At 33.2% G+C, this 23,225-nt stretch overlaps 1 protein-coding gene across 3 annotated transcripts in view; it reads right to left on the bottom strand.

Annotated features, from left to right (window-relative positions):
• Nucleotides 1-23,225, bottom strand: part of LOC106468814 (optineurin-like) — a 47,895-nt gene that overhangs the window by 17,744 nt on the left and 6,926 nt on the right. For all 3 annotated transcript variants that reach the window (XM_013929257.2, XM_013929255.2, XM_022397169.1), the window contains 5 exons: nt 18,701-18,903; nt 17,753-18,007; nt 10,891-10,983; nt 10,188-10,277; nt 9,172-9,434 (listed from right to left, as the gene is read on the bottom strand). In XM_013929257.2, coding sequence (XP_013784711.1) covers nt 9,172-9,434; nt 10,188-10,277; nt 10,891-10,983; nt 17,753-18,007; nt 18,701-18,903 — 904 coding nt within the window. The remainder of the gene's footprint in view (nt 1-9,171; nt 9,435-10,187; nt 10,278-10,890; nt 10,984-17,752; nt 18,008-18,700; nt 18,904-23,225) is intronic.

Below are 23,225 nucleotides of genomic sequence, written 5' to 3'. Positions count from 1 at the left end.
CCCTCGGATTGTGAGTCGAGCGCCCTAACCACCTGGCCATGCCGGACCCCACAGCTTATTGGATACAATAAAACTTATTTTTCATTACAAGACGAGGACACCGTGGAAAACATGTCAAGGGTTTTGGGATAGGGCAAACAACTGTTTGAATCATACAATCAGTTACTGCCTACATACAGTCGTTAATAGATAGAAGACTAACGACAGTAGGATCTAGTTCCAAGATAGTGGTGAAGGAAAGCCAGTCAGCCTGCTCCAACTTCCACCAAGAGCAAGAGAGGGAGGAGAGAAAGACGGCACAGCATCTCATGGTAAACATCATCTGGTCTGACTGATGTAATGCCAGATCGATGAAGAGCAAACTTAAGTTCCACCAGTGTAAATGGGTGATTTCAATCATAGAGACAATCAGCCTGAAAGAAAAGGGGTGATCTCTCAGCCCAAGAAGGCAGGGGAAAAACAGAAGTATTGGAAAGATAAGAAAAGCTCTGTACATCAGCAACTTCCTGATCATTTGAGAACAAGATGGAAAGGGGATGGAAAGCATACTTCCTATTGACCTTGTCCCAGACTGACCTTGGAACTGGTGGTAGAATAGATGCTGTTGGTGAAATTAATCCAAGATTCCTTTTGGCTTTGACATCTGACCTGCCAAGCATAGGCATGGGCCCACTAGAAAGCAATGCGGTTGGAAAGAGTAGGATACTTGCGAAAGGTATTCCAGGCCCATTTCTGAGCCTTCCGTGTATGCTGGCAGGCAAGACACCACCATGGATAAGGATACTGGTTCTGCATCTCAGGTCCAAAAGAGATGGACCTGAGCAGTCACTGGAAGTGATGGTGGAGACAGAGACGGGAGTAGACGTAGACTTGTCAACTCATGCAGTGATGGAGGGCAAAAGACTCTTCACATGGTGCTCAAAGACTGATGGAGACACAGAAAGATCTGTCTGCACTCCCACTGTAACAGTGGAACAGAGAGCAGCAGAATATGTCTGAGATGGAACAGAAGACAACAACAATTCCCAAGCCTTGGGGAAAGAAATATTATTTACAGTACATAAACATAGTACTTCTTTTTCCTCCACCCACTTAAGGCAAGATTGAAAGTACGATGGGGGAAACACCACAATTGATGCAGTGAGGGTCCAGTTGACACTCAGAGGCATTATGGTCTTTGCCACCACATGTCAAAGAACCACGACAAGATGCTTTTGAATGTCCAAACCGCTTGACACTGGAAACACCTAAAAGGGTAAGGAATATAAGGCCATACTTTACAGTTGAGAAAACCTGTCTTGACAGTGGCAGGCAGATGTTGCAACAAGAACATTGGTAGGCAGTATAATTCCTTCTTTACAAATGGGGATATGTTGTACAGCAGGAACTCCTTGGCTAGAGAAACCGACAAAGATCTCCGACTCAGGGATGTTTTGTATATATCTCTCAATGATCAATCCTCCAGAGGAATTCAAAGTAGCATGGAGAGCAACCTCAATAGGTATTGCCCCAATGACCTTTGAATTTAGGAGGAGTTCACTGTGTTTTGATGTGGATGTTTCCACCAAGATGTCCCCAAAATGTAGCTTCTTAACTGACTTCAGAGAGCCAGCAAGACTCTCGATTCCCTTCTGAATGAAAAAAAAAGGCATCTGCCCTAAGGGTTTGTTAGACAAAGAATGAAGAATGGAGAAACAAGGAATAGATACAGATTGGGGTGGTGACTGCTGTTCAGTCTTCCAAACATGGTCGCTTTCCTATCAACAAGTTTTTTTGGGGGGGGTCACTTGGTGCAGGGTCCATATAAAATAGAAAAACTTCAGTGCACACTGACCCAACCCACCATGAAGTTCTACAAGGGGATGCACTACAATGCTAAAGTAGAGCATAGTAGAGATGCCAGAGTTTCGTAGGCAAACACCGGTATCCACAACACCCATTGAGAACATCTAACACTGGTACTCAGTTGACCTTAGCCCAACACGACCAGCCAATTGACCCTGGGGGAGCCACCCCAAGGCCACCAGCCAAAATGATGTGTTAAAGCACCACCAATATAAACTGACCCATCAATGACACCTCTCAACCACCAGGATTCTCTCCTCCCCTTCACGGGATGACACACATGGCAAGCACATGCATGTTTGGATCCCAGAGGAGTTAAACTGAAGATACAGAACCTTCCCTGGGAGGTCCCCCCACTATGTACAAGAATCCACCTTGGGGGGCAATAGGTCAAGCCAACAACTAGTGTTTCTGTGTTCTTCAAGTAAAGTATACTAATTTATTTAGTTACTGTTAGTTCCATTAACCCTTTTGCAATGGTCTCCTGCAATTTGCAAGAGCTTGACTGCGGAAAAATACTGTGCAACAACACATATGGTAACTCTGAGCTTTCTTAACGTATACTCACAAGAACTGGTAAGATTTTGTTAAAGATTACAAGTATCTTGTACACAAAGAATAATATTATTTTAAATAGGTCTTTCTACTAAAAACGTATTTATTTGCACTCAAACTATACTTTGCCTTGAGATTTACAGTGTACATATTGTTACTTAACACAAGTGTATATAATCATTAGACAGAGCTCATCTTCACTATAATCCACCAATGGTTATTTTGAAATTAGCACACAGTTGTCGTCATGAGGTAGATGTAATTGCCTGTGGTGTTATTGGCTGCTTGATCCATGATAACATTACAGTTATTTCTTACCAAAGTATGTTATAGTTACAGAGAAAAGTTAAATTGTATTTAGGTCTTACTTTTATATTTTAGTTAATTATATTTTAATTGTGTTTTAAAATTCATATTTGAAAGGTTTAATGATTTTCTAATTAATATAATTCTAAGCTTCATCTCACTAAACAAGTCTTTCCTAACTAGGCAAAAGCAAAATATTTTGCCAGAGGCTAAACCATCTATGTCAATGATAACGTTATATCGCCTGGAGCACCATTGACATGTGTAAATATAAATAGTCAAAGATAAAGAACAGGAAAGGAAAATGCAACATTAAAAATAAACTATAGGTCAAAAGGTAAAGACATTAAATTATGCTTCTGACCCAAAGATGATATTTTAAGATTATTCCACAAGGAGATAAAAGGTATGTATATATTTCTATTTCTTAATTTTAAACCTTTCATTGCACTGTATGTTGATGACAATAGCCACAGTTAGTGATATTGTAGAGAAAATGGAAAATAAAATATAAACATTTACCATATAAAACTTTTGATATTCATTTAGAAGGTTCTAGAGATTATGCAAGCGAAATGTGAAAACTGTAAGGTAAAAAATATCATTTTTTATGCTTAACATGAAAATCGCCTTGCAAGTGAACTATTCAAGAGCAAATAACTACATTAAAGTTAACATTTTCTTACACTGAAAATGTATTTCTGATAGGTATTTACCTCTTTTCACACAAAAGCTATCTTGATCATTGTCTGCTCTCTAAGCATTGCTAAAATAAATTTTATTAATCAGCACACCTGTTTATACTCAACCAGTTTTGTGCCATTTCTGAACATGTATTTATCGTGTGACTACTCTCCACCAATAGTGCCACCTATAACAATGTAGCTAGCTCCCTTTGTTATTCTTACTTGATCCTCACTTTCTTGATTGGTATGACACAGTTCAGACGTGTTTAATTTTTCTGAAAATAACACAGTTTTTATTGTGCTCCATTGCCGTTTCCAATAAAGTTTATTCAACAATTCCTAATTTTCTTGTTTGAATTCATTTGTTTCCATGAATTTGCAATCAAACCTTTCTTGTTCTGGAATTCTATGTGTTTTAATTTAAATTCAAGGTTTTCTGTGGTGGACAATGATATTATCATGACAGGCTACAATGCACATGGCATGACTTCCCAGGACATTATGTTGACTTTATCTGCTGAGGAAGTAAATGTCTTGGTGTACAGGGATGGAGGGCCGGTGTAGATGCACATAGAACAAACCAAGCGGAAAGTGACATCCTGAAGGAAGAGGTGTGCTCAGGGATGAAAACGAAGCACAACTGTGAGGTACCAACTACTTCTGGAACAGGTATACTCTTTACCCAGGAATGAGGAAAGGAACACCAAGTAGGTGGAAAAGGTAGTGCTTGCGCAGTTGTAAAAGTGTTAAGAAGATGCAAGCTGCAGCAACACATAATGAGAAAAAAAATTTAATAACAACAAGTGACTAAGGCATGTTGACCATGTTATCAATACCCAACAACCCCCAACTATAAATAAACAGTGTCGTACTTCAAGAAACTGGAATTATGAAAAAGAAGTGTGCAATAGCCATAAACAGAGAAACTCCCAAAACCAATGTCGGAGCAAGAAGTATTATGACAAACTGAACATGGCATTATGGAGTCTTAGCATAGCATCGACTCAAATGTAAGAAAAGGGAAAACTGTAACCAGCATTATGGGCAAAATCATAACTTACTCAACTTTAGATGCAGGGCAGAGACATCCTGTACCTGCAATTATGAGGAGGACAAGCAGTATTCACCCCATAAGAATAGAGCACAAACATCCCGTTGACAGAAATATGAGGCAGTTGAAGTATCTTAAACCCAACTGTAGAAGCATGAAAGAACCTTCTGCAACTGGAATTACCAAGAAGAGAGGCATCTACTACACATAGGAACAGGGCATTGTCATCCTGAACCTGGAATTATGAGGAAGATCCCATGTAGGCTAGTCACAATTATTTGATCACTAGTTTTATTGAGTGTGGTCCACCCGGACAGAAAACATCAGGGAGAAGCACCAGTAGTGAACCAGCTTCATCCTATTCTCACTGAGTGGATATACAAGTATAAGTATAGTAATGTGGAATTACACTCAGGATGAAGCCTTCATGGTCCACCACCCCAGTGACTGGGAAGTGAGAGTGGTAAGGACTACCATGCTCCACTAGAAGAACGGGGGTAAAAAAAGGCAGTGGGGAGTTTGAACAAACATTACACAGGAGACAGTACAATAGGTAATTATGTTTCCCTATTTTGAAAAGCAGATCGAACCCTATTAAGGAACTAAACAAACAGCAGGGATAAGCAAAAAATACCCTTTTGCTTTACTCATGAAGTCCATGACTAATGGTCGACCAAAGATATAGTTTTAATGGTTTTTAATACATAGATATACATATACACTGCCATGAAAGTGGATGAGACAGAGAGAGCAGCACCTCTGCCACTGTCTGGACTCTGTTCAACTACCAAGCCAGAGATCCGAGGAGAATTTCCACTGATCAAGGAGTTCTCACTGAAGGAAATGCATATGAGACTGACCCATGGGAATGAGAGCTTCCAAGGAAGTCCACATGTCCAAAGAGATAAAACATATTGAGCCATAAGGGTGAGTGACATATGAACTGCTCATTCCAAACTCAAAGACAAAGAGGAGAAAGTTTGCCCAACTGAGTTTGGAAAGAAGACCCCCCCCCCCCCAAATGAATGGGGTATTGAGAGGGTATCAGAATGGACTTAACCCTTGTTATAAGGAAACCAATCCATTCTGCACCTTTTTGGAGCAGAGGAGTGTAGTCTCTGGACTGAGAATGGGAGAAAGCAAGCAGGAGCCAGTCAAACCAGAGAAGAAAGAATGCAAGACTCATAGAGTGAAAACATCAGGCAAAAGTTTGTATTTCCCAACAAAACATGTAAAGAGCTGTCTAGGATCATGAACATAGGAAAAGGAACCAAAGTTAAGCTCAGCCCATAGTGACGGAAATTAGGAAGGAATGGCACAATTGAACACTCATGAAAAAATTCAGACAGAACAATGAATAGATATTACTAGCAGTAATGACAGGTAACATACCAACAATCGAAATATACCCAATAAACAAAGGACTGATAAAAATCAAATGGGCAAAGTATCAAAATTTTTCTAGTCCACACAAAATGTAAAAATAAGGAACGTGCCAACTGAGAGAAATTACCAAGAAAATACACTAACAAGCAATATCTAAGGTAACAGACAGAGAAAGCAACCTAGATGACAAGGACACAGAATTAATACCTACGCTGACTAAACTTAGGAGGAGAAGGTTCATATTTAACAATGACGAAAAAATTATTCACAGAGATATTTCTTACTAGTAGTAATGATATGGAAAAGACATACTAACCAAACATACCCAATTAACAAAGTAAATGAAACGAACAAAATGTCTAAATGTACCCAGTCAAAAAAGTATGCAATAAAAGCTAATGTGTAAGCAGACGAAAATTACTGAGAAAATACATAAATAATCAATATGTATCACATCATTCCACAAAATTAACCAAGATGACAAAGAACATGTAATGTAAGTAGGGATGATAAGGCAGATAGTTAACAACTATATTAAAAAAACAAAAAACAATTGGAACAATGAAATACATGTTACAAGTAGTAATGATAAGTAAGGTACAAACTATTGAAACATACCAAGTTAATAAAGTATTTATATATAGAAAATGGACAAACCATTTAAATGTACCTTGTGCACAGAATATGTAATTATAACACACATGCAAACTGACGAAAATTACCTAGAAAACACCTGAATAAGCAATAACTAATTTACCATACATTGAAATTAAACTAACCAAATACGTAAAATTAACAAACATGCATAATGACTAAATTTACCAAAATTACAAAGTAATAATCAATATCTAACATACAATTCAACTAACACAACCTATCTACCAAAGTACACCTAAATATCTAACTTACCAAAGTCTGAGCACTGATGACATGAAATACACATCTCTAGTGTGCAAGGAAGGGCAATGTCTTGCAAAGGGTATCGGAACCAAGTCTACCACTGGTATATCAACCTGGTGTGAACTTTACATGGTGAAAAACTTACCACAAATCTCCAGGAGAACTTGAAGCTAGAGGAAAAAAAGAGGATAAGAACAAGTCTCCCTTGGTTGAAAAATATAGTGGCCGGCAATTGGGGAAAGTGGCTGAAAAATGTAACTCAGTGAGTGTCTTCTTTCACAGAAACGGTGTCACACTGAAAATAAGAAGAAAATGCCAGTCAATTGTAAGACTAACTCCCTGCGAACCAAGACATTCACTTTCTCAGTAGATAAAGTAGACCCAGTGTTCTGGGAAATCGTGCAATTTGCATTGTAGCCTGTCATGATATTATCATTGTATACCACAGGAAGCCACAAATTCAAATTAAAATACACAGAATTCAGGAATGAGAAAATTTGAAATGGAAGTTCATGAAAACAAATGAAATCAAACATGAAAATAAAAATTGTTGAACAAACTTTGTTGGAAACAGCAACAAAGCAAAGTCAAAATCTGTTGTCACACTTGGAAAAATTAAACACATCTAAAATGTGTCATACCAATCGAGAAAGTGAGGATTGAGCAGGAATAGCAGAGGGAGCTAGCTGCACCATTATAGGTGGCACAATACTATTAGTAGAAAACAGTCACATCATATGTACATGTTCAGAAATGGCATAAAACTAATGAGGTATGAATAAAGAAAGGTGTGCTTATTACTAAAAAATTTTTTAGCAATGCTTAGAGAGTAGACAATGATTGAGATAGCTTTTGTGTGAGCAAAGTAATACCATTTCAGAATAACGAATTTTTAGTAGAAATAGTAGAAAAATCAAATTAAATATAACATTTTCCTGAAACTACATATTCTCAAGAAGGTTCTTGTCAAATTTCAAACAATTTCATCCACTAGTTTCATTTTTGTAAAGAAATTTCACGAAAGTTGTATAACCTACTTACAAATGAAGCATGGCATCATTATAAGGTTAAAGGGTTAACAGTATTAATTATACTAGTTAGCATATCAAATATCATTACTTTTTATTTTGATTTATTACTTATTACTGTACTTTTATTGTAAAGATTGTTTTGCATTGTTAGTTTAAAATATCTATTTAAGACTAACCTAAATTTCCCAGGCTGGCTGAATCTCGCAAGATATCATGGGGATTACAGACAAATATAATTTTAACAGTGAGGGTACTCAGCTGATGAAACAATGCATTCTAATCTTTACAAGTAGAAAAGTAAAAAAAGTATATCTAATTAGCTATACTGATGGCTAGGTTGATTTTGAGTTTTGCTATAAATACATAGCTTACTCTGATCAGAAAATATTATTCATAAATGTCAATATTCCTATACAATTACATAAATATACAAATCTTACATGTTAATATTTATATACAGTTACACAAATATACAACAATCTGCCATCCACGTAATCCTATATAATTACAAATGTGTAAGAATCTCACGCATAAATAATACTCTAAAACCACATACACAGAGCAATCTTACATATATATAACAGCATGTGATCACATATTTATATATAAAAGTGAATATGAATCTTATGTGTATATAATCGATTACACATGTATTAATTCTACCATTAGGGTAGAGACAATAAAGTAAGTAATACTGTAGTCCAGAAATCACAACAATAAAATAACACAAAAAACAGAATTACTGAGTTATCATAAATGACAATATTTCATTTCGAAATAAAAATATTATTTTTATCCTATCTGTTCTTTAATTTATTTGAATATCACGCTGCAATAAAGATATGCATGTATTATCAAGCCCAAACTAACAACAAGACGATGATTGCAAATGTAGGTGAAATTACTACTATTAGTGTTTTTCTTCCATTTCAGTTTTATACTGTTTTGATATTCAAGATGGTGATGAAAGCAGACCTATATGTAATATATGCCATGCTACAGTTCTAAAGAATATGTGATAGCCATTATTATAAGGAGAAGCACTAATGAAAGTTACCAAAGGGGTCTAATTCAAATTTTATTCCAAGTTTGTTGAAGTCTAGAGATGCATTTCAGTTTTTTAAGGTTACAGCTTATGTGTCTTTTTAATTTAAAGAAATATCTTAAATTTATTTAATAGGCAGTAGTGTTATATTTTTTGTCTCTGCCTCTCCTACCTCCAGCTTAATTTTGTTTACTTAAAATGGCAAAAGAACAACAGATTTGGAAAATAATTTTTTAATCCATGTGCAGAATCATGATCATCTTGTATACCAGAAAATATCATAATACCTTATTTAACAATAACTGTTTTTCAATATTGTTCCAACTCTATCTACTATATAATTATACATCAAAATTCTAAACCAACCTAGCTCCTGATTTCTCAAGAACTGAATTTGCCATGTCCATCTTCTGACCACATACCAGTAGTAGCTGATGACCTCCTTGTTGGCATGTCTTACCGGATTGGCCAGATGAGGACATAATAACTTTGTAACCACCAGGTTGGCCAGATGGGGGCAGGGCAAGATTCTCACTACCAGGGTGGTCTGGATTGTTCATATTAAGTTGTTTCTCAAATTGCTGCAGCAAATTGTCTTTCTCTTGGAGAGTTTTTTTCATCTGAAGTACCTGAAATACATCAGTAAATGATAATTCTGAGAATCTGGAGACATCTTCTGTGCTAAGGTCAAATATACACTTACATTAAGATGAAACTCTTGACAGATTTAAAGAATATCGCTAAAATATGAATACATATGAGGTGCACCATATGTCACTACAGTGTTACTTATAGCCTAATAAACATGTAGTTTACACAATAATAAAACAAAATCATTTATATCTTAATAAACATAAAGTTAATAGAATATCGTATCAGTATGCCTTACATTTAAGAAACAATAAAATGTAAATATAATTGTACTGAAACTCCATAATTACAAAACTGAGGAAAAGAAGAAAGATAATTGCATATTTCATAAATATTTCATTTATTAACGACCATAGTTTCACCAATAAAGGCATCATCAGTTATCTGATGATGCCTTTACTGACAATTGTCTTTGTTCTTTTCCTCAATTCTGTAATAAAATATAAATCTAATTTTCATGTGAAATTTTACAGATTAAAACACATGTAACACTGTAGCTTCTTCAGTCTTGAAGTTCCAAAATAAAAACAAAGTCAACTGGAGAATCAAGGAAATCATGTTGAATCATCACCAACAAACAATTAAAGTATGAATGCATATGAAATTACTTGTTCATTCAAAATTTCATTTAAGTATTCATGCTGCAATAGCAAAATGTTGAAAAGTGTCATTTTGTGACTTTTTATGAAATATGAGTAACTATCTTATGCACAGGGAAATCTTTTACCCACTTGCAATTGTTCTTCTGCCAGTTGTTGTGTCAGTCGAGCATTCTTAGCTTGTTCTTCGTGAAGTCGAAGCAAAGCCCCTCGTATACTAGTCTAAGAAAAGTTATTCAAAAATTATTACTCAATAGAAATTGGAATTAAATATTAACTTACAAAAGATTTCTCTCACCTTCTACACTAGAAGCTATCTAGTTACATCATGTTACAAGTGTTTAAGCTTATCTGTTTCATAATGTTACAATCATTTACATACACAAATTATGTTACACCAGATTTATCTATTTACTTCATGTTACAATGACTTATTTATACACATGAAATTACACCAGTGTTTGTCTATTTACATTATGTTACACATACTTAACTACTTACAATATGTTACCAAAATCTTCTGATTAAAGCAAGCTATCTAGATATATTGGAATTACAAATTAATCCAGTAAATAATATAACTAATTTCATATACAAGTCTAACTTAGAGTAAGTAATGGCATAAAACAAAAATTATAATGTTTAGAATGCACTGATTTATCAGTTGAGTACCTTAACTGTTATCAGTATTATTTTGTTATAAACAATATAAATATCACACCAGTACTTAACTACTTACATATTATTTGAGTTCTTTAGAGAATTAGATGTTAAACCATTATTTATCTGCATACATTTTACTTGAGCTCTTTACATAGTTAGATGTTACACTTACATCATCTCCTACACTAAAACCTGATGAACCTGGATGAACTACTGTGTAGCCATGTTCTTCTGTGACTATTGGGTAAGAATCATTTTCTACTCCCTATAAAGAAAGATCAGTGTTGTGTGAAAAACACTTTATACAGTATTTGCATTTTATTCCAGAATTTGGATGGGGCCTACTTAAAGTGAAAACCATCATATGAAAGGTAATTTTGAAGTACATATACTTGCTACTTTGGAGATATAGGAAAAACTCAGATAAAACTATATTTTAAAAAAGAAAAGTTTCACATCAAAATTTGCTTACAATAATTAAAATACTTTTTTTTATGTTCTTAGAAGCTTCTTGTGAACAGTTTTAAAACGTTTTCACTTTGTTATACAAAGGTTAATAATTTACCATCATTATAAGGCTAATTTAGAAACTTGAGCAAATTTCAACAAATTTCATTTGCAGCCTATTTATTCACAACATGGTAGGACAGGTTACTCTACTTCCAGAGTATGAAGCAAGTTACAAGAATCACAAATGTTATACATGTTATAAAAAATATTAAACAGCCTAGCTAATGAAGCTTTTAAATAAAATATAAAAATTTATCATTAGGTTTTTACAGTACAAAATTTATTTTCATAGACTTTTCAAATGCACATAGTTCAAAAATTACAGGATAAAACATTTTAAATTACTTCAGAAGAAAATCAATAAACTATGTATTTCAGATCTAAGGAAAATGTATTGTTATGACATTACTCTGGGATCTGTTAAGCATTATTGCAATGTATAATCAATATTCCAAACATATTAATATTTCTAAAATTGCCTATACAAACCTAAATCTGAAAGTAAAGAAACTGATTTCTATAATGTATGAACAAAACATATTTTAACTGTATATATACACATATGTATGGGCAAACATTAAAAAAACTATCCAATACCTGTAAAACATTTGTAATTACACTTTTTTTAAGTACATTAACTATACAAAATCAAATGGTTTAAGCGAACCAAAATACCACTCTTAAGTTTTTATATGAAAAGTATCATATTCTTCACAACACTGTGTTTTGTATACCAAATGTGGACAACATACAAAAATACAAGCACTTTACTCAGGAATAAATATTAATTTGTGAACAGGGCAAGTTGTGTATTTAAACCAAAACTAAAACTCAATCTGCCAATCAGTATAGCTAATTAAATACAACTTTATGTTCCTACTTACAAAAATTATAATCACTGTTTCATCAGTTAGAATCCTCACTGTTTACAATATTTTTGACCTTATTCCTAATAATACCTCACAAGGTTTGGCCAGCTCATGAGATTTGGACTAACCCTAAATACATATATAAAGCTAACAATACAAAACAATCTTTATAATAAAAGTATCCTAATATAAAATAAATAAAAAATAAAAAAGTAATGACATTTGGCATACTAAATAGTGTGACCAATAATGTTAAATAAAGTAACAATATATAAATGATATAGTATATCCTACTTACTGAACACAAAACATTATCTGTTAGTTTGAACTACTGACATAAAAACCAATTTCTTCAAAAAACTTAATCTTAGTCACTAACAGTAGCATATTTCTGCTTTTTCTCCAATTCTCCCTAACACGTCATTTGACCAAAGAAAACTCATTAAGCCACTCCTACTATCTAATCTTAGAGGAAAGTAATATCTGTGACAATTTATGAGAAGTATGTTACTAACTAACTGTGTCAAGTCAATAGTAGTAATTATTCTATAGTACAATCAAAACTAATGGTTATGAAGATATAAAATAATACATAAGAAAATAAGATACATGAATATTAACAAAACAAGATACCCAACACATTGTACAAGAAGACATCTACATACACTTTATGTGCAAGATACGTACATACTGTAAATACTAAAAGACATCTAACACATATTGCATACAAGGAATTCATACACATTATGCATCATCAAGACATCAAAACACACTATATGTACAATAAGATATCCAAACAAACTATATGTACAAGAAGATATCAAGGCAAGCTATATGTATAACAAGATATAGTTGCATCCCATAGTGTTTTCGGCCATTAGACATGGTTCTCGATCATCATTCATATAGTTTGCTTGCATAGAAGACTACAATTAACTCTTAACCTACTGGATTGTAGCAAAATGATATCTTTTCCTCCTCCTGATGGTGTTGTGTTGAAATATGCTGAACTGCATCCAGTACACACATCTTGTTACATCTCAGCCATAAGAGACTCAAAACAAAACCTTGCTACACTTGCTAATTTAGAAATATTACTTGAACAGGGCTCGAAATTAGTGAGGTCCTGGGAGCCAATGGCCCCCAAAAATGCTAGCAGGCCCATAAAAATTGTTTGCTAGGAAGCCCACATGGCCTCTTAAAATCAAAAGAGCCATTAGAAGTTTAACTTCGCATAAATTGATCTAAGCATTTCTTAACCAAGCAGAACTTATGACAAACCATGAATACACCTTCCTAAATTTACGAACACTCATCAGTCATGTAAAATTCACAAATATCATCAGTACAAATGCCAGAGCAATGAATGTTTAGCTGAAAGGTGTGTGTGCTAGCTGTGCTGTTGTACGATGTATACATCATGTATAACCTACAGTGTGTATATGTATGTGTGTAAGAGATACTTGAGGTGTTTTTATGTATTGTGTATACAGTTCAAGCAATGTATGTTCAAGATGATGTGTTCCAGGTGGTTCATAGACTTTGCCAAGGCTGTCACTGCTAAGGTACCCCAACTTGATTGCATTATCCCAAAGGACCCATAATAGTGAGCAGCTAAGCTGCAAACAAAGTTATTTGCCGGCCCATTGGGATATCGCAGTCTGGAGGTCCATGGCTGTGATGTGCCTTGTTTAAATGCTAGGTGATTTATGGGTCCACAGCCTGTGAAGTTGACACATAAAAATGTTAGCATGCTCTGCACTGAGCACCTGGGAAACATTCTTAATAATAATTGGGATTGAAAGAAGAAATATACCTGTAGAAAGAAATGTTACTGCCTTATAAACGATGTGCTAGAATGCATTAGAAGTGCTTTATGCAGAGTAGAAGTTCTATGCATAAAACTTGGAGTCTAATCTCGGACCTGGTATGGCCTTGTGATAATTGGATTAGTATGTTTGCCAGGCATTTTTTGTGTAAAAATCTTACACTTGCATTATATGACAGTTATTAAAAACATAAATTGCATGATGGAAAATATGGCTGTAGAACCTAAAGATTAGATCTATTATTTCCAGTAAGCGTATTGGTCTTGTGGTGACAAAAAATTCTGATGATTTTCAGGCCATTTTGGCCTTTTCTGATACAATAATTTCTTTTTGGTTTATGTTTAGAGAGACATGTTTTCATTAAAAAGTATAAACTCCAAAATAATAGAATTTCCATAAATTTTGTGCTATGGCCCAATTTGAGTTACATTAAATGTTTGCCTGTAAAATAGGGCTAGATACCCAGCTATGATTGGCCACTCATGAGGTGGTATTCTGAAAACTGTTAGTGGTCTATTAGTGAAGGGTGTATCAATTGCTATGGCAACAGACTTTCAATTTGGCACAAAACACATATGTGCAGAATAATTATGAGCTCTTTATGCTAACAGTCCACTAACAGTTTTCAGATTCACATTTTCTTCTTGACATACCTTATAGAATATTAAGCCACTGTCATCATTGTATAACCAGTTATTATCCCTCTCCTACTCACCCCTGTAACCAGTTTTTCTCTTTTTCCTTTTCATACTCAGTCCTGTTCCCTTTTTTTCTGTTGAATCCTTTTTTTGGATCATCAACATTTCATTCTGTTTATTTAAGAAAATTTTTTAACTTTTGGCAATTTTTGTGTGACTTGGGTGACTTTTATGCTGTGTTCTCTGCAACTTTGAATGAATATCTTTTGGCAATGGTCTGTCATGGGTAGACTCTTAATCGTAAGTACAAAGTTCTTTTGCAACAATAATTATTTTGATTAAGAAAGGAAATTACATTAAAAGGGAACAAAAAGTTACTGTTATACCATGCTTTGGATAAAAATTAAAGATCATACAGGAAATAAAAATCATTCAAGTGGTCTGAAAAAAATGAAGTTTTTTCATGAAATACTAGTTCACAACAAAATAAATTGAGATATGTTGATATATTTAGTTCCTTTCAATATAAGTAGCATCTACTACTTAATTCAGTGATTTTTATGATAACCCCACTATAAAGTACATTTTACAATGAACTATAGGATTGACCCATAAAACTGCTTATGGGCCCCTGACTGCCTCCCCCCCCAAAAAAAAAGAATTAATCGTGAGCCCTGCTGAATACATGTGACTCAACTAGTTATAAAAGGGTAAAATTTGTAACTATTTCAGTTAAAAAAGAAATACATTATAGCATAAAAATATTATTGGAACACCATTTGAAATAAGAATTCTATGTTTGATATTGAAAAAACTTCCTAAGCTCCATATGAAATATTTTTGCTTTAGAAAAATATACTTGAAACTGTTTGGCACAAAATAAATATGTTGAAATTTACACTGATACAATGAAAAATATCTTCATTATTATACACATTTAGAGTAAATTAAACAGTATTTGAAAATGTTTGAAGTATGATAAAAAATGATTATGTCATTTGTAAATTTAGTAGTATCTTTACCTTTTTTGTTGATTTTAACACAACATGCATAACTTATTATGTACAATTTTTAAAAATTATCATAATGCATAAACAGGAGCATTTTTCTAGATAAGATTTCAGCACTAATCACAGATGATAATAAAAAAATAAATTTTATGGGAATTAACCGCAATGCAGTGGTAAAATGATTTTGTATAAAACTTTACATATTTTGGAAAATGCATACAAAAAAAAACTTAATTTTGTGAAGCTGTTTTACCATATCAAAGTAAATTAAGATGAGCAAATGTGGTTTGTGTCATCGTGAACTTAGCTACTTCAAATAAACTAAAGACTGAAAGAAAAAAAAACTCTTCATGATTGAATGCATCTACAAATAGTTATTTTACTGATTCAGGAATAATGTGTAAATATGGCTGTCACAAAAAACAAAGATTTAAAGACAAAATGTAAATAAGGCAGAGAACTATTAGTGAGGAATGCAAGTTTTTTTTAACCTTTCTTAGCATCTATTTCCATCATTAAATTTACAAATAATACATTAAGATCCAGTTCAAAATACAACCATGTATATTTTTATATTTATTTATTTATATAAACCTATACTTGTATCAATACACCATAAAAAAGAAAAAAAAATCAGCTTTCTCTTTTCTTGTGATGCTAGTCACACAACTAAAGAAAAGAAGGATTTGACTATAGTCTTGAGACAAATGTACCTGTTTAAAATTCTTGGACTTACAAAAAGTGAATTTGGATAAAACATTCTAAACCTTACTTTATGGGAATATCAACATTCAAAGTACTGTTTGAATGATAGAATAACATGAAAATTATATTTCTGTATGATTATACAAACAAATAATCTTATGGTGTGTGACAACAATGCACTTTATCATGAACCACAAAGCAAGTTTTAGAAACTCAAAAGCTGAAAACCTTTTCTTTGTTGTTCCTCCATCCAAGATAAATTTTACATTTACCTACTTTTGTGTTTGTGAGTATTTTAGGAACCCTTTTATAATTGGTTTCTTACATGTTTTTATATATTATTATAAGTAATGGTATTATTTTTAACTTCTTTCAGTGTTGGATATTTCTGTTGATATACAGTAAACATTCACTATCAAACATTAATGCTCTCTATCTTTGTACCTTACAATAGGTATAAGTTCCTTCAAATTTAAGATTCATTTCTAACTATTTAACAATCAAAAGATATTTTTAAATAGAAGCAGAAGTTAATAAGATATAATTTAAGAGTAAGAAATTTAACTATTCAATTATATAAAAAAAAGGAAAAACATTTATTACTTAATGGACTTATTTATCTTTATCATGAACAATTTTACATGCTAATGACTACATTGTTGCTTAAAAAAATGATTTTATGGGATACAAAAAAACAAATTACTGCATCTTTTAATAATTAAAAAAAAATTCTGATTATCAGTTGAATACTCTCACTTCTTCAAGAGTTAGTTAGTAATCCATGTTTGTAACACAGCCAATAGCAGTAATGACACTAATAATTGGTTTGTTAACCATTTAACGTTTCATTCTGTGCTAAATTTAATAGGATATGTATGGGAGTGTCACATCAGCAGCTAGGTCAATCAGCACCCACACCCCAGGATGCAAAATTTTTGGGTTATATCAAAAAGCATGTAGCTATACAGTATTACAGATATAAAACTGTTTGGACATGCTCAGATCATAGAACAGACTTATATATATGACCAAAATCATGAGCCTGGCCATGGCCAATGAAACAGTACTTTCTACAAGTAATGAACAACACATTTTTATGAGTCTAGTTTGTAACTTATATGTTTCCAACATGCTTTTTCTATGAGTAGTTAGGAAGTCACTTATTTACAACACATGCTTCATGAAACAAAGATCTACATCACTGTTCACAGTACATTTTACATGAGACTAAATTGTAATTCAAGTGTTTACAGCTCATTTGTGATTCACTTCTTGACAACATATTTCTATGAATCTAATTCAAAATCCACTAGTTTACAGCACATTTTTCATGAAAGAAGGTTGTAGCTAACAGTTTACAGTACATTTCTTTAAGTCTAATTTGTAACTCTCTCATTTATAACACATTTCTATGACAAGTTTCTAACTTACTTATTTACAGCATATTTTACATAAGACTAGTTTGTAACCTACCTGTTTACAACACATTTTCATGAGCCTAGTTTGTAAATCATTATTGAGAGCTGTAAGTTCACGTTTGTCTACTTCTAATTGTTGATAATTTGTTTCTAGTTGCTCATAGTCTCCTGTCATCTCTCGTACTCGCTCCTCTAAGTGAATGCAGATCACTTGTTGTCTTTCCAACTCAGCTGAAATTGCTTGTTTGTCTCCTTCAGCATCCTGGATCTTTGATGTAAGTTCTTCAACTTTCAACTTCATCTGTTGACACTAGTCAATAAAAAAAATCAACTGCTTTACCAAAACATATCAAAAATATTGATTTATACATTGCAAATAGGAAGTTACTATCAAGCTATATTCGAAAGTAAACTTGCTTTATACTAAAATAAACATAAACTTATCTTTAAACAACATATCTGTTTTAAGACTCCAAATACCAGCAAGTTAGCCTTTACTTTGGCATATAGAAAACAGCATTATTACACTAAAAACAATAGAAAAACAAAATTATAGTAAGAAAAGTGATCATAAGGTCAAGTAATCATCAAACACACCAAACAACAAAAACTGAGATATGAAAAGTGACCACAAATGTCAAGAGGTCACCATGTATATTGCAGAACAAAAACTAAGACATAAAAAGTGATATGATCAAGAACTCATCACATACCCTGAACAACAAAAACAAACATATGAAAAGTGATCTCACATTCAAGAGATCATTATGTACACTGAACAATAAAACTAAGATATGAAATGTGATCATACAGAACATCATATCTTAGTGTGCAGCAGTTACAGTAAGAGACCTAACTTAAACTGTATAAAATGTTAATAATGACTATCCATTCAAACACTGTGGATTACTAATTAATAGTAATATACTGCCATCATGTCAAAAGTAAAACATTATGCTTTACAAAATACAACAGAGATTAGAATATGTAATCAGTTCCTTACATCATTGTGACTAGCAAACTTCTTTTCTAGTTCTAACAAATTATCAGTCAATTCACAGTTTTGCACACGAAGCTCCTCAATCAGAATTCTTGATTCTTCAAATTTCTTTCGATGATCATTATGAACAAGATTTATCTGTTGTTGCCAATTCATCAATGTCTGGAATTGAGTCTTCATGTTTTTGTTGTTTTGTTGTAGCACCTCTGGATAAGAAATAAATATACATACACACATTGGCACACCCAAGTTTTTTACAAATTTCATAAATATGATGTACAAACCTCCATGTCAGCACTTGCACTTTTCAAAACTATGATCAGTAATTATTACATTTACTTTCATAAGACACGTGGTTACTATTTTCTACATGGGCTTTCTGAAGCTAAAACCTGACAGTATAACATAGAGGTTAATTTGTAATAATCACTCAGTAGACCTTCTCGATCTAAATCCTATTAATACAAAACAGAGGTTAATCTGTAATAATCTGTTTGCAGACTTTATGGATAGTATAACATAAGGTTACTTTATAATAATCTGTCTGTGGATCTTAGAAATCTAAATCCAGGTTCACTTTTAATAATCTGTGTATGGGCAATGTGCATCAAAATCCTGATAAAACAGAGTATTAACTTGTAATATTTGTCAATAGATCTTATGGATCTAAATCATAACAACACAACAAACAGGTTAATTTGTAATCTGTCTGCAGACCTTATTATTCTAAATCCTGATAGTGTAACATACAGGTTAATTTGTAATAATCTATGTATGTACCTTATGAATCTGAGTCCTGATAGTCTATGTCATGATATAAAAGACTGTTTAGTTTAGATTAAACTGATTAATTTATTTTGTGAGTTAATATTTTATTATTGTTTAGTTTTTGTTATAATAAGAGTTAAAAGGAGATGATTGTAGGAAGTTTTATAAATAATTCATTAATGTTGAGACTATCAAATTTTGCGTGCAATACATTGAGGTCAAGAATAAAGATTTCTAGAAGGCAGGTAGACGATTAAGTGATAGAGATATAAACAGTGTGAGATGAGCAGAAACAGCAGACAGACAATAGCAGAAGAAAGTAAAGTTTCAACAAGGAAAAGTTTGTGAAGTTAACTACCATAGAAGTGGTAGGCCTAATGATTAACATAGGCCTAATGTTTAATATGTAAGAGTAAGACTAACAGTAGAAAAGGAGATAAGAAAGAGAATTTATTCCATCAAAGCGTGGTTTTAAAGTAATTGAATCAGCCTTAGTGCACTTTGACAAAAGGAACAGAGGATATTTTGAAGAAAGAAGACCAAATGATTATTGGAAGAGTAGTATACGTCTGCAGTAACTCACCCCACAATTATAAGTGAATCATACAGCATACTAGTGCAATAGTAATAGAGAAGATAGTTTGGCTTGTCAGCTGAAATCCTAAAGTAATTTAATGGGCCTAAGTGGACTTTTGACAAGAAGAAGAGTACTATATTTATAGTGTCTATGATATGCCTATAATCTCTATAGTGTGAAGAATTTGTTGTACACATGTTTAATTTGTTCTGAATACATATATAATTTTGAAAACAAGTGAAGTGTGTGCTGTTCATTTATCGTTGAATTTATTGCTAACAAGTCACAGACACCTACAGTATAAGAGTCCTAAGCACAATATATAGTAAAAGCATTTAACTTTGACAATTAGTAAATAATTAATTTTAAATACTGACAGTATAACATACAGGTTAATTTGTAATCATCTATATATGTAACTTATGAATCTAAGTCCTGAAAACATAACACACAGGCTAATTTGTAATAATAAGTCAGTTCTACATCATCACACAACTTTTAATGAAAGTTAATGTTTTCCTACATTGTAAATATATTTTTAACAGGTGCTTACCTCCATTCACGTAATAGCTTCTCTCATTCAATGTTGCCCTCTATATATGCAAATTTTATTGATCACCAATAGCCTTGAAACTTCCACCTACCCCATGTAATAATGACCATCTCGTTAATCTAGAGGAGGGGTCTTTTAATGTCATTTACCATCTTAATGGCGCATGATCTGTGATAATAGTAAATTTCCTACCATACCGATGGCTCACTGTGGAAACCCTGGAGAGAGGAACAGGTAAAGGCTGGGAAGATGTGAGCTGGAAAACATTAATGGGAGCAGGAGCAAATTAAGTCTGAGACACCCTGGAAACTACAGAAGAAATGTTGTCATGCAGACTCCACCTGTGACTCCAGAGACTTAGGGGCATCATCAAAAACAGATCTGCATAAAAATAGTGCCAATCAAGTGTCACACAGATAAGTTGGGAATAGACACGTGTGACAAAATTGCATTCCTATCCAAAAGAAAAGAGAGTGCCAAGGAAGACAAACTCACCAACATGAAGAATATGAGGGTACAAATGTCTACCAAAACCCCATAGGGGATCGATGGAGAGCCCCGGTGAGGAGGTGGATGGTAGAGAGGTAGTAAAAGAGGGAGATTAGGGTAAGCTGGAGTCTGGGAAAACCTAACCGGAGACTCAGGATCAGCCCCCACACTTGCATTAACCCTATGACTATTGGCACACTCTTTAAATTCCTTTCTATGCATATGACAAAGTGTTACTGAGTTTCATTAAAATTAATTAAAGCACCTTACAATCAATTTAGTTTAATGAATTTAACATTATCACATATGTTATAATTCAAAGTTTTATATTACCCAAATCATTATTCCTTTCAAAAGAAACCTCTGAAACAATCAATTAAAACTACAGTTTCTTGTCATGTGACATATGTGCAGTTAGAATATCTTAGATTTGGTAGCTTTTCTTTCTGTTCAGGTTTGTCTCAGTACCTCTATGACAGTCTAGATGAGTTGCTACAAGTATTAGGTTAAAGTCTAAATATCAGTTTCATTTTACAGAGACTAAGCCATTCCAAGAATTAGATTGTTACTTAGTTATTTCTGGTATATGCTACACCCAAAGTCATCTGTTGCTTATATCCAAAAATAAAGAGCAGATTTCTTGCTTAAGTTCTCCAGGTTAGAAGGAAATGTTGGCCAAAAATTATTTTTGAAATAACAAGCAAACTGCCACTTGTCCATTGTTTAGATTGGTGACCCTAGCACTCAATTATTTTTTCTCTCCTTATACATATTACTTTGATAGACAGTTAAATTCCATTTAGGTTTTACTTTTCTATTTTAATTTATTATGTTTTAAAATTCATATTTGAAAGATTTAATAATTTTTATAAAATATAAAAAGCATTGCCTTGCTCTACAAGGCTTAAATTACCAGTTGCATATAAAAAAGATTTTGCCAGAGGCTAAAGTATCTCGGCCATTCATACCATTCTATTGCTTGGGGGTACCCATTGACATGCGTCAACATAAATGATCAACAGTAAACAACATTTTAAACATTTTATTGCACATGATAATAGTAGAGTTAGTAATATAGTAGAGAAAATGGAAAATAAAATATAAACATTTACCTTTAAAAACTTTTAATATTCATTTCATAGGTCCTAGAGATTGATGGAAATAAAATGTGAAAACTGTAAGATAATAAGTAGTATTTTTTATACTCAAAATGAAAATTACCTTGCAGGTGAACTATTCAGAGGCTGAGTGCAAAAAACTACATTAAATACCAAATTGTTTATTAGAAATAGTACAAAAAATCAAAATTAAACATTTTATTTTTCTCAAACTACATACTTTTAGGAAGGTTCTTGTGAAATTTCAAATAAGTTCATTCACTAGTTTTATTTTTGGAATAAAATATAATGATAGGGACATTAGGTCATACGGATTGTAGGACATGGTAGTCATAGAGTTAAAGACTCCAGGTGTTAGGAGCCAAGAAAAGATCTGAAGCTTGAGGGTGATGAGGCATGCTAGACCCAGCACATAACTAAGCCTGGAACTGGTCATCATGGTCCCTTGTATCCAGAGGGGGGGGATGAGGTATTCCAATGCAGGAATGGTGTGTAAAAGGGAAGGTGTACGGTATTTTGAGACAGGGGGATACAGACAAGAGGTAATATACTTGTGAAATCATGTCCAAAGAGGCTAATGGAGGCTTGGCTGCTTCCACAGATAAGGTACAGAATTGCATAGCATATTAGGGAAGAGGAAGAAGGCTCTCCAAATCCTCATCATCAAGACCAGGTTCTTCTGGAGAGAGATCTTGTTCAGGTTCTAATGTAGTGTTCAAGCTTCTGTCAAACTAAAGCCTAGACCTCAACAGCCAAAAGTGTAAAAACTGAAGCCTGAGAAACAGCATTTGATGTAGTAGTGGTCACACCAAAATTCTGAATAGGAAGTAGTCACGCTAGTAGTAGTTATGAACCAAAATTACAAATTCATGGTTCAACTGAGATCATTTCACCAAATTAAATTGCGAATAAAAAGTTAAGTTAAGATTACTTCAACTGAAGTGGTAATTGATATGCTTAATTATTTCAAATTACTACATTAACCTGATGATTACCGGCTACTAACTTTCTTAGTAGGCAATG

The sequence above is a fragment of the Limulus polyphemus genome, unplaced genomic scaffold (assembly GCF_000517525.1).
Source record: "Limulus polyphemus unplaced genomic scaffold, Limulus_polyphemus-2.1.2 Scaffold3174, whole genome shotgun sequence".
NCBI classification, from domain to species: domain Eukaryota; kingdom Metazoa; phylum Arthropoda; class Merostomata; order Xiphosura; family Limulidae; genus Limulus; species Limulus polyphemus.
This window is presented reverse-complemented; position numbering and strand designations above follow the sequence as displayed.